The sequence below is a fragment of the Scyliorhinus torazame genome, chromosome 2, assembly GCF_047496885.1.
Source record: "Scyliorhinus torazame isolate Kashiwa2021f chromosome 2, sScyTor2.1, whole genome shotgun sequence".
Classification (NCBI taxonomy): Eukaryota; Metazoa; Chordata; class Chondrichthyes; order Carcharhiniformes; family Scyliorhinidae; genus Scyliorhinus; species Scyliorhinus torazame.
In genome coordinates, this window is record NC_092708.1 from 353,278,294 (window position 1) to 353,306,283 (window position 27,990).

At 47.9% G+C, this 27,990-nt stretch overlaps 1 protein-coding gene across 2 annotated transcripts in view; it reads left to right on the plus strand.

Annotated features, from left to right (window-relative positions):
- Positions 1-27,990, plus strand: part of ttc8 (tetratricopeptide repeat domain 8) — an 89,407-nt gene that overhangs the window by 25,475 nt on the left and 35,942 nt on the right. The window contains exons 2-3 of one of the 2 annotated variants that reach the window (XM_072491556.1): positions 3,855-3,884; positions 23,757-23,877. In XM_072491556.1, coding sequence (XP_072347657.1) covers positions 3,855-3,884; positions 23,757-23,877 — 151 coding nt within the window. The remainder of the gene's footprint in view (positions 1-3,854; positions 3,885-23,756; positions 23,878-27,990) is intronic. The other variant, XM_072491566.1, reaches the window with a different exon arrangement.

A 27,990-nucleotide genomic window follows, 5' to 3' on the forward strand; every position in this document is an offset into this window, starting at 1 on the left:
GCAGTGAGTACAGAGCGCTGCTCCCCTCATTCTCGGCGATATGTCTGACTCCTGCCAGAGAGCTGACCATGACCTGCCAATGAATGGGCTTATCATGGGGCCCAAAGACCTTTGGATGACAAATCTTAACTGTTACTGCCACCTCCGAGGTAAGGGGTCATGGTGTTTTCTCCATTTACGTACATGGTGGACAGCCTCTCTACACCTTTTCAGCCCTTGGCATCCTCATCACTAGAGAATATTGTCCGACATGAGAGGGATTGATGTTGGTGGGGGGGTTTACTTCCATGCTGGAGGGAGCTGGTGGGACTGGGGGCCCCATGCCAGCAACACCGCATCTTTACTGCATCGCCAGTATGGAAGGTGGGAGAGTCATAGTACTGCATTTCTCACAGGGATGAAGTGCCAAGTTTTCTCGGTGATTTGCAGAGGATGGTACCATGACATTATTGCTTGGTAGATCTGTATGGGTGAGCAAAGTGATTTTTTTAAAAAAATATGTTTATTCAAATTTTTACATATTTTCAACAAACGCTTGCAGAAAAAAGAAAAACAAAGATCACATAAATAAACATCTTACAACTACATCACAAATTCCCCCAATATACAAACCCCCCATTAAGCAATAATAAACACAGTAGAAAACACAAAGTACCCCCCCCCCCCCCCCCCCCCCCCCCCCCCAACCCCCCCGGGTTGCTGCTGCTGCTGCTGACCACCTCCTAACACCCCACTAGAAAGTCTAGGAACGGTTGCCACCGCCTGGAGAACCCTTGCACAGACCCTCTTAAGGCAAATTTTACCCTCTCCAATTTAATGAACCCTTGCCATGTCGCTGATACAGGCTTCCACGCTCGGGGACCTCGCATCCTTCCACTGTAGCAGAATCCTCCGCTGGGCTACAAAGGACGCAAAGGCCAGAATACCGGCCTCCTTCGCCTCCTGCACTCCCGGCTCGTCCAATACCCTAAATAGTGCTAACCCCCAGCTCGGCTTAACCTGGGTGTTCACCACCTTAGACATCGTCCTCGCAATACCCCTCTTGAACCCATCCAGCGCCGGGCATGCCCAGATCATATGGGTATGATTTGCTGGGCTCCCCGAGCACCTCCCAAACCTGTCTTCCACCCCAAAGAACCTGCTCAGCCTCACCCCTGTCATATGCGCTCTGTGAAGAACCTTAAATTGTATCAGGCTAAGCCTGGCGCAAGAGGAGGAAGAATTAACCCTACCCAGGGTGTCCGCCCATGTACCCTCGTCTATCTCCTCCCCAAGCTCCTCCTCCCATTTACCCTTTAGCTCCTCCACCGAGGTCTCCTCCTCCTCCTGCAAATCGTGGTAGATCGCCGAGACCCTGCCCTCTCCAACCCACACCCCCGAGAGCATCCTATCCTGGATCCTGAGTGCTGGAAGCAGCGGGAACTCCCTCCCCTGCCGTCTTACAAACGCCCTTACCTGCATGTACCTGAAGGCATTTCCGGGGGGAAGCCCAAATTTTTCCTCCAGCGCCCCAAGGCTCGCAAACGTCCCATCTAAAAACAGGTCCCCCATCCTTCTAATTCCTGCCCTGTGCCAGCTCAGGAACCCTCCATCCATTCTCCCCGGGACGAACCGATGGTCCTCCCGGATCGGGGACCAAACCGAAGCCTCTACCTCACCCCTGTGGTGCCTCCACTGCCCCCAAATTTTCTAAGTAGCCGCCACCACCGGACTCGTGGTGTACCTAGTCGGCGGGAGCGGCAGCGGTGCTGTCACCAGTGCTCCCAGACTCGTGCCCACACAGGACGCCATCTCCAGCCTTTTCCACGCCGCCCCCTCCGCAGCAAAGTGATTTTTAATACAATTGCGATATGACGATGGTGACTAATCTCGACTAGTACCTAGTTTCATTCATGCCCACTAGGTGCCTTTAGTTTCTTACTCTTCCTCACTTCGCTACATCTAGGAGTATCCCAGGATCCACCTGAGGTTGAAGTGGCCTGCTGACTTCTCGCCTTATTGCCTCAGATGACCGGTGTCTCCTTGGGAGGACCTGAACCTTAAGGGTCTGATCTTGCGTTCGGGCAGCACAGGTGTTGCAGTTCACGTCCTGTGCCAAGGTCTCCATGTGGACACTACCCTCGCAGTGTTTGGCTTTGTTGCATTGAAGTGACTGCACCATCTCCTTGGACAGGAGGTGATGGGACTCTTCCAGTCAGCCCTGTAGTCTGAGGAGGGATGCTTTCATCTCTTCCTGATGCTCATGGCTCTGCTTTTGTAGCTCCAGCAGCTCTGAGACAACCATACCCAGGGGCTGATCGGCCAGGAGCTCAGCAGATCCCTGGGCTCCAGCATCTCTTCGAGTGCCAGATCCATGGGACGTTCCTTCCTCTGCCAGCTGTGGATCTTCAGCTGTGAGGTGCTCAGCAGTGTGTGACCCAGAAACCTTCCTACTAGTTAATCCCACTGAGATGTGGTTATCTGCACTGGTGGAGGGTGCAGGTGACAATTGTAACACCTCATCTTTGCATGGGTCCCAGATAGTTCCCTCGGAGCTGCCCTGGTCTGTGGTTTCCAGAGGGCACGAGGATTGTCTGGCTTGTCGACTGATTGACCTGCAAGGGAAGTGCCATGGCATTAGTACATCACAGGGGATGAATGATAGGAGAAAGTTGACTCGTGTAAATTTGCACCATGGCTGCATATGTTGAGGGTTCCATGACAAGCGATGGGAATCTGTGAAGTGGCTGAGAGAGATCACCCTGGAGGTGTGATGGGTTTGTGAAGAGGCGCAGTGGATGGCATGAGGGGCAGACTTACCCTGACTACATGAAGAAGGACATCCATCTTATTCCGGCACTATTGCGTCCACTGCCTCCCAGACGGGGCTGGTGACCTTGTTTGATGGACACCTGCGTAATTGTGGGTAGAGGATGCCAAGATGTTTGGTGAGGGCTCTGTCCATGAATCATGATGCAGTCTTCCTGGCAGCCACTACCTCCCCCGAATGGACTTGGAAAGTGTGCTTGGGAGGCGTTTAAAAAGAGCGTCCCATTGATTGCAGAGTTTTCTCCTGGGGTGATTGGGGGTGATGGGTGAGACAAGCCACCACAAGCGTAGTGTGAATCATGTGGGGGGAAAAAATCATTTTGTTAAAGAGGCTGAATCGTCAGTCAGTTTTCCCACCCGGGATTCGCCCCGGTTTTCTCACCGGAATCAACATTTTGAAAAAAATATGATAAGGTTCCACACATGGTTTCAGTTTTCTGTCTCAACTAATTATACAAATTTATAAATTAGGTATTTTATGAAATGTGATAACATGATTTAAATGAAATTGATGTGAGGTGAGATTGTCTTGCTCAATAAATTATTATGGAATCCTGGATCATGGGAGGGTATATATTTCATATTTTTCATTAAGTGTTTTTTTTTAAATGGTACATTTTTATCATTAGGAAATGTAACAATAAGATTTGCCACCTTAAGATAACATTCTATCCACATTCTAAACATTAAATACAATAGTCATGCCACTTAAGTTTTAAGTTAATTGGAATAATGCTGGGTACCTCCATAATCCTTCCCCCTTTCCCATTCTGTGATAGATAGTTGTTGTAATATATGAACAGACACACATGATGCAAAGGATGCATAGGAAACAATGAGCTGGACCTTCCAACCTGCCCCACACAGTCATGATGTCTTAAGCATTGTGACTCAAAATACCCATAGCTAGTTTAGAAGGAAAAATCAGAAATATTCTGCTTCAAACCAATTGATATACTCTCTTTGCTACGTTATTTTGCGTCCTGTTTAACAGTTTAAATGATTTCTGTTCATTTATTGATATTTTCTTTTTCATGCTTCCCAAGGAAACTGAAACTAAAATCTTTATAACGGAGGTAAAACACAAATCTAGGTTCTCCCACACTTCCTTTCACGTGCTCACCTTTGTGCTATATTTAGAAAAAAGTCCTCTCAATGAAATCAGTTATGCTGAACATAATTTCAGTAAAATATTTGGTAAATATTGGTGGATATCTTGCAGCATTGCTCATTGAGAAAACTATTTTAAAAATAAGTCTGTTTTAACATGCTTTTATGTGCAGCACTAGTATATTTCTTGTCTATATTCTTCCTTGTATAATGCCTTTCTTTCAATTACTTTCCCCTTGCTTAAGCTTTTTGCTGGCTTTATTTTAGGCTTTCTTACTTGAGTTTAATGCAGTTTATCTGTTTAATATTGCTACTTTAATTGTTTTGTCATTTTCCTATTGTCCATTTTGTTTTCGAATTTTATCTTGCATTTAGTGATACTGGTTTGTTCATACTGGTCTGTTATGTGACCGGAGAGCAGGAAGAGGATCTTGATGGGAGGAAAATGCAGAGAGGAGGAAAAAAATTGGATCCGTCTTTGCTGCCCATGTAATAGATAATGCCTTGTAGTAAGCACAGGTCAATCAGATAATGCATTCTGAAGACATGAATATTGTTACATTGGTAAATAAGAAGATAAATTAGTGAATGTTGGGAATCGGAAACAAAAGCAGAAAATGTTTGAAATGCTGAGCAATGTGGTCTGGGAGTGGAGCTGTGGTTAAGGGATTTAGGAGGGCTGGAGTCCAGACTCGATCAGCTAGGCACAGCACAACCCCACGGGCTGCACCTAATACTACATTGGTCTCCCCATGGGCTGCACCTAATGCTACATTGGTCTTCAGGTCAGACATAAAACCACAGCAAGATCGCAATTGTGAATTTAAGAGTTTTTGCAGTCACTTTTGGTCGAGTCCTGACTTATAATATTGGCCAGCTTGAATGTTTTCAGGCAGAGTTATAAACTAGGTCAATTGGCATCTGTAGAAAGAAGACAAATTGGGACTTCCGGGTGCGGCGATGACCAGCTAAGTCGCACGTTTCGGCAGCTCCCGGTGGAACGGACTTTTGGGCTCGTAATAGGAGCCCTAACGGCAATTTTAACGGCAAATAACACTGTGCGGTAATCCAGAAGGGAATCCCCCCTGGACACGGATGGAAAAAAGAGAGGAAAGTAGCCGGATTGCGGTGGATCCTCTAGAGCAGCGGCCAGGAAGGCAGGCACAAAGCAAGATGGCGTCGGAAGGAGGCAGTTTAATATGGGGCCCTGACCAACAAGAGTTCCTGCGGCGTTGCGTAGATGAACTTAAAAAGGAGATGAAGAAGGAGCTGTTGGCCCCGATATTACAAGCGATTGAGGGGCTAAAGGAGGAGCAAAAGACCCAGGAACAGGAGCTTCGGGTCGTGAAGGCAAAGGCTGCTGAGAATGAGGACGACATACAGGGCCTGGTGGTGAAAACGGAGATCCACGAGGCACAACACAAAAGATGTGTGGAAAGGCTGGAGGTGCTGGAGAATAATGCGAGGAAATACATCATAGAATTTACAATGCAGAAGGAGGCCATTCGGCCCATCGAGTCTGCACCGGCTCTTGGAAAGAGCACCCGACCCAAGGTCAACACCTCCACCCTATCCCCATAACCCAGTAACCCCACCCAACACTAAGGGCAATTTTGGACACTAAGGGCAATTTAGAATGGCCAATCCACCTAACCTGCACATCTTTGGACTGTGGGAGGAAACCGGAGCACCCGGAGGAAACCCACGCACACACGGGGAGGATGTGCAGACTCCACACAGACAGTGACCCAAGCCGGAATCGAACCTGGGACCCTGGAGCTGTGAAGTAATTGTGCTATCCACAAGGCTACCGTGCTGGAGGAAGAACCTAAGGATTCTTGGTCTTCCCGAAGGTGCAGAAGGGGCGGACTTCGGGGCATATGTGAGCACGATGCTGCACTCGTTAATGGGATCGGAGGACCCAACGGGTCCGCTGGAGGTGGAGGCTGCCTATCGGGTTATGGCGCGAAGACCGAGGGCTGGAGAAATTCCTCGAGCAATAGTGGTGAGATTTCTCCGATATAAGGACAGAGAGATGGTCCTCAGATGGGCAAAGAAAACTCGGAACAGTAGGTGGGAGAACGCGGTGATCCGCGTATATCAAGATTGGAGTGCGGAGGTGGCGAGAAGGAGGGCAAGCTTTAATCGGGCCAAGGCAGTGTTGCATAAAAGTAAGGTCAAATTCGGAATGCTGCAACCGGCAAGACTGTGGGTCACACATCTAGTGAAACACCACTACTTCGAAACGGCAGATGAGGCGTGGACATTTATTGTCGAGGAGAAGCTGGAGTGAGCGGGCCAGAAAAAGAACGTTTGGGACAAAAGTGGGGAGGTGAATATGTGGGATGAAGGGGGGAAAAGGGGGAAGAGAGGACTTCCCAAGTTGTTAAACCTGCGATCCTGTAACTTCTCTCTCTTCCCCATGTCGTGGGGGAGGGGGTGAGGGAGGATGAGGAGCTGAGGGTGCCGGCCATTGGGGGCGGGGCCAAAAGGGAAGCGCGGGCTTTGTTCCCGCGCTATGGTAATCATGGCGGGAACAGGGAAGCAGGAAGGAGGGGGCCTCGCACAGTGTGAGCCGAGGTCACGGGGGGAAGCCGAGGTCGGCCAGAGTTTGCTGACTTCTGGGAGCAACATGGGGGGTGCAATTACGCTTGCTTGGGATCTAGCGGGGGGGGGGGGGTTAACTGGGTTGCTGCTGCTGGGGAGAGGGGGGAGCTGGTATGGGAGGGGGGGGTCGGGGCGGGGGGGCGCCGCCTGGGGCGGGATACAGCTACGTGGGAACCGGATGAGGAGCTGGATTGAAAAAGGAAATGGCTAGTCGTCAAGTGGGGGGGGGGGGGGGGGGGGGGTTAAAGAGCCCCCCAACCCAGTTGATCACGTGGAATGTGAGAGGGCTGAACGGGCCGATTAAGAGGGCACGGGTACACGCACACCTAAAGAAACGTAAGGCAGATGTGGTTATGCTTCAGGAGACGCATCTGAAGCTGATAGACCAGGTTAGACTACGCAAAGGATGGGTGGGGCAGGTGTTTCATTCGGGGCTCGACGCAAAAAACAGGGGGGTGGCCATACTAGTGGGGAAGCGGGTAATGTTTGCAGCAAAGACTATAGTGGCGGATAGTGGGGGCAGATACGTGATGGTGAGTGGCAAACTGCAAGGGGAGGCGGTGGTATTAGTGAACGTGTATGCCCCGAACTGGGATGATGCCAATTTTATGAGGCGTATGTTAGGACGAATCCCGGACCTAGAAGTGGGGAAGTTGGTAATGGGTGGAGACTTTAATACGGTGCTGGACCCAGGGCTGGACAGATCGAGGTCCAGGACCGGAAGGAGGCCGGCTGCAGCTAGGGTGCTTAAGGATTTTATGGAGCAGATGGGAGGAGTAGATCCCTGGAGATTTAGTAGACCTAGGAGTAAGGAGTTTTCGTTTTTCTCCTATGTACACAAAGTATTTTCACGAATAAATTTTTTTGTTTTGGGAAGGGCACTGATCCCAAAGGTGACGGGGACGGAGTACACGGCTATAGCCATCTCGGATCATGCTCCACACTGGGTGGACCTGGAGATAGGGGAAGAAAAACAACAGCTTCCACCCTGGAGAATGGACATGGGATTATTGGCAGAAGAGGGGGTGTGTTTAAGGGTGAGGGGGTGTATTGAAAGGTACTTGGAACTTAATGATAATGGGGAGGTACAGGTGGGAGTGGTCTGGGAGGCGCTGAAGGCAGTGGTTAGAGTGGAGCTGATATCTATTAGGGCACATAAAGGAAAGCAGGAGGGCAGGGAAAGGGAGCGGTTGTTGAAAGAACTTCTGAGGGTGGACAGGCAATATGCGGAGGCACCGGAGGAGGGACTGTACAGGGAAAGGCAAAGGCTACATGTAGAATTTGACTTGTTGACTACGGGTAATGCAGAGGCACAATGGAGGAAGGCAGAGGGTGTACAGTACGAATATGGGGAGAAGGCGAGTAGGTTGTTGGCCCACCAACTGAGGAAAAGGGGAGCAGCGAGGGAGATAGGGGGGGTGAGAGATGAGGAGGGAGAGATGGAGCGGAGAGAGTGAATGGAGTGTTCAAGGCATTTTACGAAAGATTATATGAAGCGCAGCCCCCGGACGGGAAGGAGAGAATGATGTGCTTTCTGGATCAGCTGGAATTTCCTAAGGTGGAGGAGCAGGAGAGAGTGGGGCTGGGAGCACAGATTGAGACGGAGGAAGTAGTGAAAGGGATTGGGAGCATGCAGGCGGGGAAGGCCCCGGGACCAGACGGATTCCCAGTTGAATTCTATAAGAAATATTTGGACTTGCTGGCCCCGCTACTGATGAGAACTTTTAATGAGGCGAGGGAAAGGGGGCAGCTGCCCCCGACTATGTCAGAGGCAACGATATCGCTCCTCCGAAAGAAGGAAAAAGACCCGCTGCAATGCGGGTCATGCAGGCCCATTTCCCTCCTGAATGTAGATGCTAAGATTCTGGCCAAGGTAATGGCAATGAGGATAGAGGATTGTGTCCCGGGGGTGGTCCATGAGGACCAAACTGGGTTTGTGAAGGGGAGACAGCTAAATACAAATATATGGAGGCTGCTAGGGGTAATGATGATGCCCCCACCAGAGGGGGAAGCGGAGATAGTGGTGGCGATGGATGCCGAGAAAGCATTTGATAGAGTGGAGTGGGATTATTTGTGGGAGGTGTTGAGGAGATTTGGCTTTGGGGACGGGTATATCAGGTGGGTACAGTTGCTGTATAGGGCCCCGATGGCGAGCGTGGTCACAAATGGACGGGGGTCTGACTATTTTCGGCTCCATAGAGGGACGAGGCAGGGATGTCCTCTGTCCCCGTTATTGTTTGCACTGGCGATTGAACCCCTGGCCATAGCACTGAGGGGTTCCAGGAAGTGGAGGGGAGTACTTAGGGGGGGAGAAGAACACCGGGTATCTCTGTATGCGGATGATCTGTTGCTATATGTGGCGGACCCGGCGGAGGGGATGCCAGAGATAATGCGGATACTTGGGGAGTTTGGGGATTTTTCAGGGTATAAACTGAACATGGGGTAAAGTGAGGTATTTGTGGTGCATCCGGGGGAGCAGAGCAGAGAGATAGAGGATTTACCGTTGAGGAAGGTAACAAGGGACTTCCGGTACCTGGGGATCCAGATAGCCAAGAATTGGGGTACATTACATAGGCTTAATTTAACACGGTTGGTGGAACAGATGGAGGAGGATTTCAAGAGATGGGACATGGTGTCCCTGTCATTGGCAGGTAGGGTGCAGGCAGTTAAAATGGTGGTCCTCCCGAGATTCCTTTTTGTGTTCCAGTGCCTCCCAGTGGTGATCACGAAGGCTTTTTTCAAAAGAATTGAGAAGAGCATTATGAGTTTTGTGTGGGCTGGGAAGACCCCGAGAGTGAGGCGGGGATTCTTGCAGCGTAGTCGGGACAGGGGGGTGCTGGCACTACCGAGCCTAAGTGAGTACTACTGGGCCGCCAATGTTTCAATGGTGTGTAAGTGGATGGGAGAAGGGGAGGCAGCGGCGTGGAAGAGATTGGAGAGGGCGTCCTGCAGGGGGACTAGCCTGCAAGCAATGGTGACGGCGCCGTTGCCGTTCTCACCAAAGAAATACACCACAAGCCCGGTGGTGGTGGCTACATTGAAAATTTTGGGGCAGTGGAGACGGTATAGGGGAGGGACGGGAGCTTCGGTGCGGTCCCCGATAAGAAACAATCATAGGTTCGTTCCGGGGAGAATGGATGGGGTATTTGGAGCATGGCAAAGAGCTGGGGTAGTACAACTAAGAGATCTATTTGTAGATGGGACGTTTGCGAGTCTGGGAGCGCTGACGGAGAAATATGGGTTGCCCCAAGGGAATGCATTTCGGTATATGCAATTGAGGGCTTTTGCGAGGCAACAGGTGAGGGAATTCCCGCAGCTCCCGACGCAGGAAGTGCAGGATAGAGTGATCTCAGAGACATGGGTGAGGGACGGTAAGGTGGCGGACATATACAGGGAGATGAGGGACGATGGGGAGATCATGGTAGATGAGCTGAAAGGGAAATGGGAAGAAGAACTGGGGGAGGAGATTGAGGAGGGGCTGTGGGCTGATGCCCTACGTAGGGTAAACTCATCGTCCTCGTGTGCCAGGCTAAGCCTGATACAATTTAAGGTGCTACACAGGGCGCATATGACTGGAGCACGGCTTAGTAAATTTTTGGGGGTAGAGGATAGGTGTGCGAGATGCTCGAGAGGCCCAGCGAAGCACACCCACATGTTCTGGTCATGCCCGGCACTACAGGGGTTCTGGGTGGGGGTGGCAAAGGTGCTTTCGAAGGTGGTGGGGGTCCGGGTCGAACCAAGCTGGGGGTTGGCTATATTTGGGGTTGCAGAAGAGCCGGGAGTGCAGGAGGTGAGAGAGGCTGACGTGTTGGCCTTTGCGTCCCTTGTAGCCCGGCGCAGGATATTGTTAATGTGGAAAGAAGCCAAACCCCCGGGGGGGGGGGGGGGGGGGGGGGGGGGGGGGGGAGGGCCGGGGGAGGGCGGGGAGGGCGGGGGGCGGGGGGGGAGGGCGGGGGGCGGGGAGGGCGGGGAGGGCGGGGGGCGGGGGGGGGGGCGGGGGGGGGGGCGGGGGGGCGAGGGCGGGGGGGGGCGGGGGAGGGCGGGGGGGAGGGCGGGGGGGGAGGGCGGGGGGCGGGGGGGCGAGGGCGGGGGGGGGGGCGAGGGCGGGGGGGAGGGCGGGGGGGCGGGGGCGAGGGCGGGGGGCGGGGGGGAGGGCGGGGGGGGAGGGCGGGGGGCGGGGGGGGAGGGCGGGGGGCGGGGGGGGGCGGGGGGGAGGAATCGGACGGACTCTCAGAGATGTTATTGTATATGTATAGGTATTTGGTATATGTAATTGTATATTGGATTGTTGGATTGTATTTTTGGAGAGTATTTATTTTGGACAAGGCAGTTGCCATTTAGTTTTGTTTTTTGTTTTTGTTTATATATTACTTATTTATTTGTTTAAAACTGGCCACGGTTATTTATATTGATTTGTTGTTGTGTAAAAGAAACACTACGTATTGTTATGTTTGGCCAAAAATCTTGAATAAAATATTTTTTTTTTTAAAAAGAAAGAAGACAAATTAAAGTTGTTCTCGGAAACTAAAAACAGCCAGGCACTTTAGTAAAATTATGGGGACTGCATTATGCCCGGATTACTCAATCACCTATCCGTTAGATGTTCCCCAGAACATCTGTGTTCTCACTCCATCTTATGTCTGCAACTTCTTGCATGCATCCTTTTGTTCAACTTTCAGCCTTTTTGGATCTGGCCTCCTTTGTGTTCCTCTCTCCCTTTGCCCCACAATTGGCGGATGAGATTTTAGTCACTTTGCGCTCCAAACCTTCCTTAAACATTTTTGATTCTCTGCTTCCTTCCACCCCTTTAAGATCGTCTCAAAACCCCCATTTTGCATTCAATTACAGCTTCTTCAGCTCTCCTTTTCTCTCATTACTACCCTCTGGTGCCTTTGGTGGTTCTTATTGTTTCCTTTAAGCATCAGGTCTTCCTTCCTGGAACCGAGTATCTGTTATTTTTGTTGCCACCTCTCCTTTTTTCTGATTCTACTAGAATGCTTGTTTATCTTTTAGTTTTCAGTTCTGAGGAAATGAAACGTTAATTTGTCTTTTATCTACAAAGATACTGACTGCCCTGCTGTGTATTTCCAACATTATCTGTTACACAGGAAGTATGAAGCAAAACAAGTCATGTAGTTTTAATTTCTATTAAAGGGAGTTGGGGTCCTGGATTTTGATATTTGTAATTGCATTTAATTTATTTAAAATTGCTGAGTGGGTCGCATTTAATTTCAAAATGCATTTTAAACTCCTAGACTAGACCCTGCACATAGCAATAATTGCAGATGCTGGAAATGTTCAGGTTCGGCAACATCTGTGGACAGAAAATAGAGGTAATGTTTCAGGTTGGTGACCCTTCATCAGAAATGAGAGTATTTGGAGATGTAGCAGGTTTTAAGTAAGGATAGGGAGGAAGGGCAAAAAGAACAGAAGGGAAGGTTTGTGTAAGGGAGGAGAGATTAAAAGACAAAGGGGATGATAGCGAGATTAAAAGACAAAGGGGATGATAGCGAAAGGTAAAAAGAGATAGTAGTGGGACAAGAAAATAAAAAAATATGCCTAGATGTGATGTAAATGTGAAAATCTGCTACCTATACAAAAAGGGGGCCGAAGTCATGATCAGAAATTATTGAACACAATTGACTCCAGAAGGCCGAAAAGTGCCTAGTCAAAAGATGAGATACTTTTTGTCAAGCTTGCGTTGAGTTTCTTTGGAACATTTGTAAGCAAATGAGAACAGAGGGTAAACAGAAGTGGAGAATTAAGATGACAGCCAGCCAGAAGTTCGGGTTTGTGAACTGAACAGTGATGATCCAGAAAGAGGTCAACCAAGCTAATTTTCTCTCCACAATGTAGAGGAGATTGCATTGTGAACTGCGAATACAGTATATAAAATTGAAAAAAGTACAAAGATAATCCTTGTTTCACACGGAATGAGTAATTGGAGCATTGACCAGTGAGAAGGGAGGAGGTAAAAGGGCAGGTGTTGCATCTACTCCACTTGCATGAGCAGGAGAGTGCGTGAGGAGGTGTAGAGAGATTGGACATCGTGATGAATAGGAGACTATTATAAAACGGGAAACCTCTGAAGTGGCAGATGGCATCAACACGCTTATGGATCTAGGTGCAAGAGACTAGATAAGGGGAGCAAAAAATAGAGTCAAGATAGGAAGAAATCAGTTCTGAGGACAAAAGCAGATTCCACTTATCAGGGCGGTCCTGTTTATGGATCGAGGGATGGAGGTAAAAGTGGCCTTTTGGAGTTGATGCACTATGAGGCTGAATGCTAAGGAGAGAAGATCTCCAGAGTAGATGCTGTTGATGACCTTCTTCGAAACAATGGCTTGATGTTCTAGGTTGGGGTTGGTTCACCAGATGACGACAATAGCACCACCTTTGTCAGCAGCTCTGATGTTGGAGCTAGATCTGAGGGAACAGAGTGCCAAAGGTTCAGAGGATGGTAGGTTAGATGGAATGAGTGAGGGGAGCAGAGGAATTAAAACAGCTGATCATATGCCAACAGTTCTCAATGAAAAGATCTAGAGGGAGTAAGAGGCCAGACTGCTGGGTTCAGATGGAAGGAAAATTCTGATGAATGGAGAAAGGGTCCAATGTGCAGGGGAGAGACTCCTGGCTTAACGTGGGCATGGAGGCAAAGGCGACAGAAAGAGAGCTCAAGATCATATAAAGCTCTTGATTGATTGAGTGGGCGGGGCGGGGTCAGTGTAAGAGAATGAAGCTGAGACCTTTGCTCAAGACAAATTGAGAGGGGATCAAGATCAGATCAAGATCTGAGAGGGGAAGGTCAGAGGGTATCATAAAAACATAATAAGGGATGAAATTGGAAGAAGGGATGAACTCCGAAGAAAGTAAAGGGGAAGGACCCCAGAGGGTCGTTCGTATCCACACACAGTTAAATCTTGACTTCCGTGACACCTGAAAGAAAGAGAAAATTATTATTTTTTTAAACTGATGAATGGGGCAAAGGATGAAATGGAACTGTGGATTCTTTGAGATAAAGTGAGTCGGTATTGCTAAAGTTTTTTTTTAAATTTAGGGTACCCAATTGTTTTTTCCAATTAAGGGGCAATTTAGTGTGGCCAATCCACCTACCCTGCACATCTTTGGGTTGTGGGGTTGAGATCTAAGCAGACACAGGGAGAATGTGCAAACTCCACACGGACAGCGACCTGGGGCCGGGATCGTTGGCGCTGTAAGGCAGCAGTGCTAACCACTGCACCACCATGCCGCCCCTTTCGGCATTGCTAAAGTGAGAGGTCAAGTGTGTGCACATGGTGGTGCAGGGTGTTGAATCTGGATCTCTGGATGCAGCAACAGCAGTAACTTGAAGAATGCTGATATGTTTGAGAAACCAATAAATGTGGATCGATCTGAAACATGAAGGACTTTTAGTTGGCATCCACACGGAATAATTCCGAACCAGCAACATTTGCGTGGAAAGGATATGTGCCCATGAAAGTGAGTTTTGGAATTTACCTTATCAAAACCGGGATAGGAAAAAGAATGCAATCAAGATGATCAAGGGAATTTAGAGAACACTTCTTCAGCCAAGTGTGGTAAGAAGTTGGAACTCACTACCATTGGGAGTAGTTGAAGTGAAAAGCATTGATTCATTTAAGGAGAATTTGACAAGCGTATGAGGGGCAAGAAATAGATCAGGGGTTTCCAAATTGTAAGTCGCAGCCCTCAATGAGGTCACAGAGATCATGTTTGATGTTGTTAGCTGCTTCTCCTCTGAGCAGCAGTGACGACGGTGGCAAAGAGATGATCCAGCCTGGTGGGGATCAACCCTGCACGCATGAGATTAATTCTCCAATACAGCAAGGAGAAGATGGTGAGCCCATAATGCTCTTTAAACTTCAGAAAGACTTTTAATGGTGAGCTTAAGTGCACCCAGGATATATAGGCAGGCAAATGTAACTCAGTCACTGACTAGATTAAACTGGGCTGAGTCGGTCAGGTGAGTAGTGACTTCAAGCTTGTTGGTGATCCAGTCTGTCTAGCATACAAGCCTCGGCCAATGACTGCTTCACAGTGCCAGCAATCGGAGGGCAAGGCTAATGAGCAGGTGGAGGGTTGAGAAGAAAGACTACTGAATGAATATTGGGGGGGGGGGGGCTTTGGGAAGAAGGGCTTGAGTGTGCGCCGATGGGGAGGAGGGTGGCGTGGGAGCTGGGGAGGGAGAGAAAGGCTGATTACAATGTGTATGGTAGTGGCAAGGGGAGAAGCTTCACTCAATCTTCTGTCACCTGGGAAAGTGGAGAGCTTGGCTGAAACCTATGTAAATTCATAAAATGACCTTTTTAAAAATTGCTTTAATATTTGTCTTATAGAATTTCATATTTGTCTTATAGAATTTCATATTTGTCTTATGTTGATCCATAACACGCAAACTTTCATAATTATTCAGAATGCTACTGATTTTTGCTGGATCACATTAATTTTCAGGTGTTGAAATGGGGTCACATTGGAAAATAGTTTGGGAAGCACTGGAATAAATGGTTGTGATAGCGGATTTAGATGAGAAAAGGGTGAAGGCTGGAGTGGTGCATTGATATCAGCATGTACTTATTGGGCTGAATAGCCTGTTTCGGGGACACATATCCTATGTAATATTAATGTAAAAGAGACTGAGAAGAGCAGAACTTACCCTACTATAAGAACAAAATACTGAAATGCTGGGCATCTGATGTGCTGGAAATATTCAGCAGGTCTTTTTTTTTAAATAAACATTTTATTGAGGTATTCTTTGTACAGTAACAACAACAAAATAAACAACATACACGAATCCATAAACATAGTGCAAAAGCCATTTACCTCTCATACAGGTCCCACCATTACTGACCACCTCCTCTAATCTAAACTACCCCTCCCCCCGCCGTCTGCTGACGATTAATTTCCCGCAAAGAAGTCGACGAACGGCTGCCACCTCCGGGTGAACCCTAACAATGACCCTCTCAAGGTGAACTTGATTTTCTCCAAACAGAGAAAGCTAGCCATGTCCAATAGCCATGTCTCCGACTTCGGGGGCTTTGATTCCCTCCAAGCTAATAGTATCCGCCTCCGGGCTACCAGGGAAGCAAAGGCCTGAACGTCTGCCTCTTTCTCCTCCTGGATTCCCGGGTCTTCTGGAAACTACCCTGTCCTGAATCCTCCTTAGCGATAAGAGCAGGAAGGTTGCCACCTGTTTACGAAGGAAGTCCCGCACCTGCAGATACCTAAATTTGTTTCCCCTCACCAACTCAAATTTTTCCTCCAACGCCCTCATACTCTGAAAGCTCCCCTCTATCAACATATCCCCCATCCTCTCAATCCTCAATCTCCGCCATAACCGCAACCCCCTGTCCATACTCCCCGGGGCAAACCGGTGATTATCACAGTTTGGGGCCCAGACCGATGCTCCCACATGCTGCCTCCACTGGTCCCAAATTCTCAGGGCCGCCACCAACACTGGACTGGTGGAGTACCGTGCCGGTGGGAACGGCAGAGGCGCAGTTACCAACGCCTCCAAACTGGTGCCCTTGCATGAAGCCGCCTCCATACGCATCCATGCCGACCCCTCCCCCACCACCCACTTCCTGATCATGGCTATATTACCCGTCCAGTAATAGTTGCTAAAATTTGGCAGCACCAGCCCCCTCTCCCCGACTCTGCTCAAGCATTACCTTCCTTACTCGCAGGGTCTTGCCCGCCCAGACGAAGCCCGTGATCACTCTGTTGACTCGCTTAAAAAAGGACCGCGGAATAAAGATGGGGAGACATTGAAATACAAATAGGAATCTCGGGAGGACCGTCATCTTCACCGTTTGCACCCTCCCAGCCAGAGACAACGGAAGCGCGTCCCATCTCCGAAAATCATCCTTCATTTGGTCCACCAGGTGGGCCAGATTCAATTTATGCAGCCGGTTCCATTCCCGCGCAATTTGGATGCCTAGGTACCTAAAGCTTCCCTCTACTAACCTACACGGCAGCTCTCCCAGTCGCCTCTCCTGTCCCCTCGCCTGGACCACAAACATCTCACTCTTTCCCATATTAAGCTTATACCCCGAAAACCGGCCAAATCCCCCTAGAGTCCTCATGATTTCTTCCATCCCCTCTATTGAGTCCAAAACGTACAGAAGCAGGTCATCCGCATAGAGCGAAACCCTGTGCTCCACCCCCCCCCACCCCCGGCCCAGCCCCTCGAGGCTCTCAGAGCAATTACCAACGGCTCTATAGCCAGCGCAAACAACAGTGGGGAGAGGGGCCATCCCTGTCTCGTCCCCCGGTGCAGTCTAAAATAGTCCAATGTTGTCCTATTCGTCCGTACACTTGCCACAGGAGCCTGATATAGTAACCTGACCCAGTCAATAAAGCCCCACCTGAATCCGAACCGTCCCAGTATCTCCCACAGATAGTCCCATTCTACCCGATCAAAAGCCTTTTCTGCATCCACATTGATCACAACCTCTACCTTCATGATCACATTTAACAGCCATCTTACATTAGACACCAACTGCCTGCCCTTAACAAACCCCGTTTGGTCCTCCCCAATAACATCCGGAACACAACCCTCGATCCTGGAGTACAAGATTTTGTCCAGCAACTTGGCATCTACATTCAACAGGGAGGTCGGCCTGTAGGACCCACATAGCTCCGGGTTCTTGTCCCGCATAAGAATCAGCGAAATCGTTGCCTGTGACATTGTCGCCAGTCTGCTATCTCATTGCCTCCTCATCAACTTCTCCTGGTGCTCGGATGTGGCGACCCTAGCAAACTACTGCTTCCCGGACCTGGAGTACCTAGTACATAGAATTTATAGTGCAGAAGGAGGCCTTTCAGCCCACCGAGCCTGTGCCGACCCTTGGAAAGAGCACCTCACTTAAGCCCTCAACTGGGCTTAAGAGGGGCTGGTTTAACACAGGGCTAAATCTCTGGCTTTGAAAGCAGACCAAGGCAGGCTAGCAGCATGGTTCAATTCCCGTACCAGCCTCCCCGAACAGGCGTCGGAATGTGGCGACTAGGGGCTTTTCACAGTAACTTCATTTGAAGCCTACTTGTGACAATAAGCGATTTTCATTTTTTCGTTTCAACTCCGCCCCATACCCGTAACCCAGCAACCCCACTTGACCCCGTTGGACACTAAGGGCAATTTAGCATGGCCAATCCACCTAACCTGCACGTCTTTGGACTGTGGGAGAAAGGCGGAGCTCCCGGAGGAAACCCATGCAGACACGAGGAGAATGTGCGGACTCCACAGGAATCGAACCTGGGACCCTGGAGCTGTGAACCTGACTATGAAGTGCCCACCATACTACCTTCCTCGGGAATTCACTTCTGCTATCAGCACAGGGGTCTGCATCCCACCCCAGGCGGAAGTGAAGGATGGGCTTGATGAATTGTACAGTGCTATAAACAACCTTGAAACTGAATACCCGAAGGCCTTGTTTATCGTGGCCGAGGGCTTCAACCAGGCCAACCTCAAGAGTGTACTGCCAAACTTCCACCAACACATCTCCTGTCCCACTGGGGGCCCGAACATTCTTGACTACTGTCAAACAAATATCAAGGGCGCCTACCACTCTATTCCCCGAACACATTTCAGAAAATCGGACCACAAGACGGTGCTCCTTCTCCCAACTTACAAGCAGAAACTTAAGCGTGAGGATGTGGTTAAGAAGGTTGTGCAATGCTGGTCAGAAGCAACGGAAGAGCTCCTGCGTGACTGCTTGGAGTTAGTGGACTGGTCCATATTCAAGAACTCAGCGGCCAACCTAGACGAGTATGCCACAACCGGCACATACTTCATCAGTAACTGTGTCGTGGACTGCATGCCAAAGAAGGTAGCATGTGCATTCCTCAACCTGAAACAATGGATTAACAGGAAGATGCACTCCCTACTGAAGTTCAGATCTGAGGCGTTCAATACGGGTCACCCTGACCTGGTTGTTGAAAACTCACCACTATTCTTAGAAGTCCCCCTATACCAAAAAGGGCCGACATTCTAAATGGTGAACAGGGATTCTCACTCCCTGATTCCTATGCAGGCTTCGGTGGGTGCTATTCAGGTCAAACTATGTTTTCAAGTGAGCCATTGTTTATAGCTTCATACAAAAGTCCTGTTTGTTTGCTAAGCCTGTTTGGAAGAAGGAATCTGCATTTTATAATCCTGCTCTTTGCAGCTGCTGTTAACCCTTCATGGGATCTTTCCCTGTATCCTCTCATGTTTCTCTTAGACCAGATATTGCCAGACTTCCATGTTTCAAATGACACATCTTTCCATATTATCAATTACAACCTATACAAGAAATCTAGGTACAACCTCCGCAAAGCCATCAGGGACACCAAGAGACAATACCAGACTAAGCGAGGGTCCCAGATTAATTACATGAATTCTCAGTTGTGGCAAGTCTTAAACAATATAATGGGCTCCAAAGCAAAGCCGTGTAAGGATCTCTGGCAACAGAGCACCCCCTCTCTGATTAACTCAATGTATTCTATGTTCGTTTCGAGCAGGAAGCCAACGAACCGTTGTCACCTGCCCTAGAAGCCGCGGACACACCCATACGTACCGTCACAGCCTCGGAACTTAGATCGGCCTTCTTGAAAGTGCTGACAGAGTTCCTGACTGAGCACTCCAATCCTGCGAGGATCAACTGGCGGATGTGTTCACGGACATCTTTAACCTCTCCCTACTCCGTTCCGAAGTTCCCAACTGCTTCTAGAAGACCACTATCATATCAGTGCCAAAGAAGAACCGGGCAACTTGCCTCAACAAGTACCGACCGGTGGCCCTGAATTATTATGAAGTGCTGAGGTTGGTCATGAGACACATTGGGCGGGATTCTCCGGCGCTGAGGAGTGGTGTGAACCACTCCGGGGTCAGGCCGCCCCAAAGGTGCGGAATCCTCCGCACCTTCAGGGGCTGGGTCGGCGCCAGAGTGTTTGGCGCCACGTCAGCCGGCGCGGAAGGACTTGGTGCCACGCCAACCATGCGCCAAAGGGCCTCCGCCGGCCTGCGCGAGTTGGTGCTGTGCAGGAGCGCCAGCGTGTGCTAGCGTCATCCCAGCGCATGCGCAGGGGGGTTCTTCTCCGCACCGGCCCTAGCGGAGATCCACACCAGCTGGTGTGGAGGGAAAGATCGGTGGGCCCCGATCACGGGCCAGGCCACCGTGGGGGCACCCCCCAGGGGCCAGATCCCCCCACGCCCCCCCAGGACTCTGCAGGCCGCCCGCAGAGCCAGGTCCCGCCGGTACGGACCTGGTTTGATTTACGCCGGCGGGACCCGCTGAAAACGGGCGCCATCCCGCCCCCACCCCCGCCAAAACCCTGGCGCAGCGAATTCGGCAGCTGGGAGGGGCGGGATTCACTCTGCCTCCCGGCGATTCTCCGACCCAGCGGGGTGTCGGAGAATCCCGCCCGTCAACTCTAACCTTCCAGAATGCCTTGATCCATTGTAATTCGGGTACCTCGCAACAGGTCCACAGCAGATGCTATCTCCCTGGCTGTACACTCGTCCCAGGAGCATCTCGATATCAAGGACAACTGTTCATTGACTACAGCATGCCTTCGACACCATAATCCCAGCCAAGCTCATATCCAAATTCCAAAATCTAGGACTCGGCTCCTCCCTCTGCAAATGGATCCTCGACTTCCCGACCTACAGCCCGTAATCAGTAAGAATAAACAACGACACCTCCTCCATGATAGTCCTCAAAACCGGGGCCACGCCAGGATGCGTATTTAGCTCCCTGCTATACTCCTTATACGCACGACTGTGTGGCAAAATTCGGCTCCAACTCCATCTACAAGTTTGCTGATGATACGACTGTAGTGGGTCAGATCTCAGACAACGACTAGTCAGAGTACAGGTGGGAGATGGAGAACCTCGTGACATGGTGCACTGACGACAATCTCTCCCTCAGTGTCAGCAAAACAATGGAGCTGGTTATTGACATTAGGAAGTGAAGTGTCGTATACGCCCCTGTATCAACGGGGCTGAGGTGGAGATGGTGGGCAGCTTAAAATTCTTAGGTGTAAACATCACCAACAACCTGTCCTGGTACACCCGTGTCCACGCTATGACCAAGAAAGCACAAGAACACCTATACTTCCTCAGGAAGCTAAGGAAATTTATCACGCCCACAATGACTCGTGTCAATTTTTATAGATGTACCACAGAAAGCATCCTATCTGGCTGCATATCATGGCTTGGTACGGCAACTGCTCGGCCCAAGACTGTAGGAAACTACAGAGTGTCATGAACACAGCCCAGTCCATCACGTGATCCTTCCTCCCATCCATTGATTCTGTCTACACCCCCCGCTGCCTGGGGAAAGTGGGCAGCATAATGAAAGACCCCTCCCACCCAGGTTATTCTCTCTTCCAACTTCTTTCATCGGGCAGAAAGTCTGAAAACACGCACCAAAAGATTGAAAAACCGCTTCTTCCCCGCTGTTATCAGACTCCTGTAGGCCCTCTTATGGACTAAACTGATCTTTCTGCGCATCCTCTCTAAAGTTGTAGCACTATATACCGTATGCTTCATCCAATGTCTATGTTTATGTATTTACATTGTGTATTTATCGTAGGTTCTATGTTTTTGTATATGGAGCGATCTGCCTGGACTGTACGAAGAACCTCGGTACATGTGACAATAAATCTATTGGAGCAATGTGTTTTCTGCAGTCTGGAGTGTCACAATTTGAGATCTAAGCTGCATTAAATTTACTAGTATTCTTGAACTTAAACATGACATTTTGCCACTTTGGTGGAAGGTTTTTAAAATTAATTTGTGGAATGTGGGCATCGCTGGCTGGGCCAGCATTTCTTTTCCATATCAACTGCCTTCTGTTATTTGTCTGTAGTCTTATGATTTAGATTAGCTGGTTGTTTTATTCTGCTAAGTTGAAGCATCAGGTCCTGTGTTCGGTTTTTATCATAGAAGCTGACCGTACAGGAGGCTGCCATTTGACCTGTCATGTCTGTGTTGACTCGATTATACTGCCTCTCCCTATTGTTCCTCCCAAAGTGCATCATTTCAAACTTTGCCATTTCAAAATGCATCTGCAGTGTTTCCGTCTTCCTTGAATTTGCTTTATAAATTGATCCCTGCCTTCCAATTCAGATTCAACAATTATATTTATAAATTTTGTGTCATGTCGAACCTGCTTTTGATTCAAAGGCATTATTTTCTGTGAATAATAACATGAAATCAGTTGGGTGAGATTTTGAAATTTAGTCAATCGTGAGTTTTCGGGATGTAGCCTCGTATTTTTGAGATTTAAAAAAAAAGAGTGCAAGGAAAAGGCAACTGTGATTTATCTCTCACCGGGCTTCTTTAGGCTTTGAGAATTAAACTGACAAAAACCTCAATATTGTTGAATATACACTCAAGTCTGATTGTCCCACTTCTTAACTGAATACTGTCTCAAGCCTTATACCCCAGTTGCAAGGAAGAGGTGTTTATGATGGATGTTCAAAACTGGTGTTTCCAATGTTCAGTTCGGGCAAGAAGTGAGTCATCATAGAAATGGTAAAGAGAAATTAGGGTGAAACAGAGAAAGGGGGCATGATAGGGTGGATGCTGAGAGAGTGGTGTTTCTAGTGGAAAATCTAGATCTAGGGGACACAGTTTACAAACGAGTGATCTCCCAGACAATACTGTGTTGAGGCGAAAATCTTTCTCGGAGGAACATTAATATCTTGAATTTTCTTCTCCAGAGAGCACTGGCAGCTGGGTCATTCAATATATTCGAGGCTTAGTTAGATTTTTGATCGACACGGCAGTCCGGGGTTATGCGGGGGGGGCACGAAATTGGAATAGAGACCATATTCGGATCAGAAAATGATCTTGTCGAATGAATAAGCAGGCCCGAGGGGCCGAATGGCCTACTCCTGCTCCTAATTTTTGTGTTCTTGTGTAACAGGTAACCCATCTTCTCTCTCCCTTTCCTGATTCACAGCAATCTGACACGTGAACATGAGAACTCTGCTTTTCTGTGAATTATACAAAGCTCACCTGAAAAATAATTTATTTATGTGATGTGAATGCAACACTTTCTAAACTTGCTACCAAGTAGAAAATAGCACAGAAAAAGGACATTACGTAATACAGGACAAAAATCTTTTAAAAGGATAGACATGAACAGCAATTACACTTGTGGAATTGCCTATATATTTGTAATATATAGAAGTTGTCTGAGTCTGAGGATAATGGAATACCAGTTTTGATGAAGGAACTAAACTCAAAACATAATTTTCTCTGGCATTTTTTTGTTAATACATTAAAAACCTAGCAAAAGAACTGTACATTAAATGGTACTGTTAATTTAACATATTTGGTTTACAATTGTTATAATGATGAGCATGTTTCTGCACAGGTTTAAAGTAATATACTGGGACATTTACAATCCAGGGTTCGCATAATGACTGAAATAACACCTTATATCATCAGAACCTCCAGGCAATTCTTTGAGCCCTTGGGCTCTTGGGGGCTGGTTTAGCACAGTGGGCTAAACAGCGGGCTTGTAATGCAGAACAAGGCCAGCAGCGCGGGTTCAATTCCCGTACCGGCCTCCCCAAACAGGTGCCGGAATGTGGTGACTAAAGGGTTTTCACAGTAACTTCATTGAAGCCTACTTGTGACAATAACCGATTATTATTATTATTTATTACTTTATAATATTATTTTCACCTTATTATTTTTCAAAACTAAACTTCTAATCTGCTAACATGAACTGATTTTCCCTCAATTATGTCTTTTAAAAAAATATATTGGTAGTGTTTTCATCTAGGACGTGGTAGAATTTAGCAAATTACATATACAGTAGTACATAGCCTTCAATAATACTTGCATTTATTATTGAAATAATGTTCCAAAAAAGTGAGTTAAAAGTTTTACTCATCAAATGGTGAGTTACTTCAATAAAAAAACAGCACGAGCACGAGGCAATACCTGAATGGTTAAATATAAGGTTATTTTAATCCAGAGTGCACTTTGATTGTCAATTTGAATTTCAAATAGGTGAAGACTCTCTTTCAATATTAAATACTGCAGTACATATCAGTATGGCAAAGGGAGCCTCATTTTGTGACTACTACCTAGTTTCCTTAAACCATGACTTGGCAACTTTTTTTGCCTCCCATCCATGTGCTCCATTCCTTTAATTGTAATTGATGCAAATTTCTAATCACAAAACTTCTGAAATTAATATTTACCAATTCTGTAGGCTGCATGGAGTTTGAAAACCCGAGCTTTGACAGAGATGGTATATGTGGATGAGATTGATGTAGATCAAGAAGGAATAGCGGAAATGATGCTGGATGACAGTGCTATTGCCCAGATTGCCCGTAAGTACATTAGAAAATCAGTTTTATTGGTTAATTAAATTAGGCCTGATTTAAATTCAGTCAAACCCTCATATCAAAATTTGCTGTTAACACAAAATAAGCAGTGAGACAGACTAAAAGACTTTAGGAGGACAATGACAGATTAGTGGAATGGACAGACAGATAATAAATGTGATTTAGAGTGAGGTGAGATAATGGGTGGAACCTTACCAAAAAATGGCAAAGTGTCAGTCCCAGCGAGAAAAACTGAGTGAATCCCATCAACAAAGTCAGTGAGATTTCTCACGGAATTTTACGCCACTTAAAGAAAGGTTTTTCTCACCACAAGAATCATGCCGTGCTCTTAGTGCCCTCCCTCTGAATGGCTTACCCTGGGGAAACTGAATCACTGCAATCACTGGGAGCTCCATAGAAACACACTAGTTAAGATAGCTCACCACTGTAGATAGACACTTGTAAATCAACATCACTTTGTTCACCACCAGATGCTCCACAAACCTCCACGCACACTTTGCGCTTCATCCCTGTGCAGTGTGAGAGTGGCAGCCCTATGTCTCTGTCAGCTCCCACACTGAAGACTCAATAAAGACACGTTGCTGCAAGCTGCCCAAACATTAGGCCCTGAAGGTCCAAGCCTCCCACGGATGCCTGCCAAGGCCATCTTGGGAAACAGGCACTTGTAAATAATCATCACTTTGTTCTGACACTCTTTCCAGTGATGAGGATGCCATGGGCTGACAAAATGTAGAGTGGCTGATCTACCCAGATATTAGTTGGAGGAACACAGCAGGACCCCTGATCTCGAAGGGGGCTGTAACAGATGAGAGCTCGTCCCGTGTTTCTAAACCCCATGACAAGCCCGTTCATTTAAGTGTATCATTCAACTCTCAAGCAGGAGTCAGGCAGGAGTCAGACATATCACTGAGGAAGAAAGGAGCATCGCTCCACCTCAATGCAAGTCATCATTCACCTGCAGAGTCTGGCCAAAGGTTTTAGCACCCTGCCCATGGAATCGGGATCCATCACGGAAACCTACCGCAGGCAGTAATGCTGAGATAGCAATCACCATGGTGGGACCTGCTCGTCTCCAAACCTAGAGGTTTTGAAGGTGTCCCTAGCCCCACTGGCCATGGTCCAAAGACCTTACTTCTTCCCCTCATGTGGGTTGCCCTCCTCCTCATCTGAGTAGATGTGGCGCTCCTCCGGCTCCAGGTGCTCTCCCCTCTGCAACACCAAGTTGCGGAGAGTTTAGCAGACCTCAGTTATGCAGGACACCCTCTGTAATGGAGGGCACCCCTGACCAGTCGAGGCACTGGAACCACATCTTCAACTGTCCGATCGCCTGCTCCACCACCACACGCGTTGAAGCATGAGCCTCGTAGTGTTTCTCCGCCTGTTGGTGGACTCCACACTGGTGTCATCAGCCACTTCCTTATTGTATACCCCTTGTCCCGAAGAGTTATCCCTCCAGATGCTGCTTTGGGATCTGGGAGCGCCCCAAATTGTAACTGTTATGGACCTTCCCCCGGGAAACAGGCACACACCTGCATGATTTGCATCATGCGGTGACAAGACAATCTGAACTTTGAGGGAATGGTATCTCTTGCTGTTCATAAATGGTGCCGCATGATGCCATGGAGACCTCATCACCACATGGATGCAGCTTATTAAACCCTGCGCTTAGGGCATGGTTGAAACCCTTGGCCCTGGTGTCTTGGCTCTCCTGTTCCCAGTCCAAGTTAATACACATGTGGGCCCTCGCATAAAGGGAATCTCCTGAAGCATTTGTATGCGACTGACTGGGAGAACCCATACAAATCACATTTGCTGCCATGAAATGAGCCACGCGCATAGCAATTCAGAGAGGCGGTGACTTTAAGGGTCACTGGCAGTGGGTGTCCCCCCATCCCATGTGGTACCAGCTTTTGCAGGACATGGCTAAGGTGGTCCACCATCCCTTGAGACAGGCGGAGTCATTCTCCGGCATTGTGGCTCTGACATTTGTAGATAGGAAGACAGACGTTGGAAAACCCTTTGCTGGTCAGGCCAGTACAAACTCAAATGGGGCTGTTCCCTCTGTGGTACTACTCCCTGCCAGCTATTGCCGCAGGGTCCCCCTCCCGCTCCTCATCGCTCCAGTGCTGACCCTTAGTATTCACCTGCCACCCACTTTCCAGCTCCCAGTAAGGACGGGTACCATCTCAGTGGTAATTGGAGCACAAGCCCGGCAAGGAGGACACAGGAAGCGATGCCTGCATGCCATCCTCCAGACCCGCTTATGGCGTACCAAAGTAAATGGAATATAAGGTCAGCTAGCAACCCCTCCCCCCAAGAAGGAACGACTGGCCCCGGGTTGAACTTATCTGTGTCCTCCAGAGATCCTCTTCGGTTTACCCTGAACAGTGAAGAGCTTGGGAATCATGGCTGCCTGAAGACTCACCTACAATATCCCCTTGGAGGTGAAGCTGCCGGGCAGCACCCAGTGAATATTCCATGAGCCCCCCCCCCCCCCCCCCAATGGCATAACTCCAGGTTAGAATGTCCCATTATAGAAAGTACATTTGTCATGATTTTGCATTTGTAATGATGACTGCAACTTCTAGTGTCCTCATGTGAGCAGTCAACTGTGGAAATTCATAAGTTGCTGTCGCTTACTCTGCTCCTCCACGGGGTACGTTGTTGAAGTCCGTGTAAACAAAAATCTTTAGCAATCACTTCAATTAATATGAACTTCCACTATTAGTCTTGCTGTAAAACTCCTTGAAAAAGTGCATACTGTCCAACTGGAATTTTAACAACATTCAAGTTCCTAACTATTGTTGAGCAAGCTCTCTGACCCAGAAGAACTAACTTTATATTTGTGGAATGTCAAATTTTTTCATTATGATTCAGGTAGAACAGAACTTGAATATTGCTGAAAAAAATACATTTTTGTCAAAGCATTTTGTCTTACACTCATCAGGACATTCACAAGAATACAGTGTAAGAGAAATCAACCTTAATGGGGCAACATTTGCGAAATATTCCTCAGTGTGTTAAGAATTACACTGACAATCAATTTAAGAGTGTTAGTCGGACTCGCAGTGTGATGCATTTGCGTGTAGTGGAAGCTTATTTTTAATCCACCGGGCTCTGTTCTTTGCAGACAGAAAGAACATGTACACACATTGTGCCTGTTTCAGTTAAGTTCAGTAAGTGACAGCCATTTACTGATGAATTCCTTAGGACAATGTCTTGACCAATCAGAGTTGTGCTGCTTGGTTTAAATTCAAATGATGCTTGGTAGTTAATGGTCAGTTACCATCAACTTGTGCATTCTCCAAGGTAATCAAGAGTCTACTTACCAACAATTAGCACCCACTTCTCTTATAGTATAAATTTGTTGATTTCTCTTGCAGTGTATTCTTACAAATGTCCTGATCAATACCCGATGAAAAGCTTTGATAAAAAGTTGTTCATTTTTTTCAACAATACTCTATCATGATTCAAAGATAAGTTCCATGAATTTTTTAAAAATTGTTTATCCCATTAATCCCATGTTAATGTTACAATATTTTACTCTCCATAAAATGTTTTGATGTCTGTGATTTGACTGCTCAGCCTGCTTGCTAACAGCACTGTTTTATGCAAGCAATCCCTTATAGTTCACGCTAGAATCAAAGAAACATTGAAATAAGTGAAATCCACAGCACCGAGATTGCTAGGGTTTTGCAGGCAGTTTGCTTCAAGGTCAATGGTGAGCATCATTGCTTTGCTGCTGACCACAAAATCGAGATCATTAAAACCATTAAAGAGTTTAGAACACAAGCAGAATGATACCAGAGATGCAAAACTATTTTTCTGGGGAAAAACTTGTGATACAGAGGCTAATTCTTTTAGGAGCAGGAAATGCGAAGACTGATTGTAAATGAAAAATCTATTTTATTCTGTTTGAGAGTCAGCAACGAGGAAGTCATTCATGTCACTGGAAATGAGAAGAAAGATTAGGAAAATATATTTACTTCGAGTTACTGGAACAGGGAATGCTTTTCCCTCGGCAGTGGTTGCTGCAGGGGCCATTGCGGATTTTTTTTAGGGGAATCTTTAATAAATATTTTGAAGTGGAGGAATATG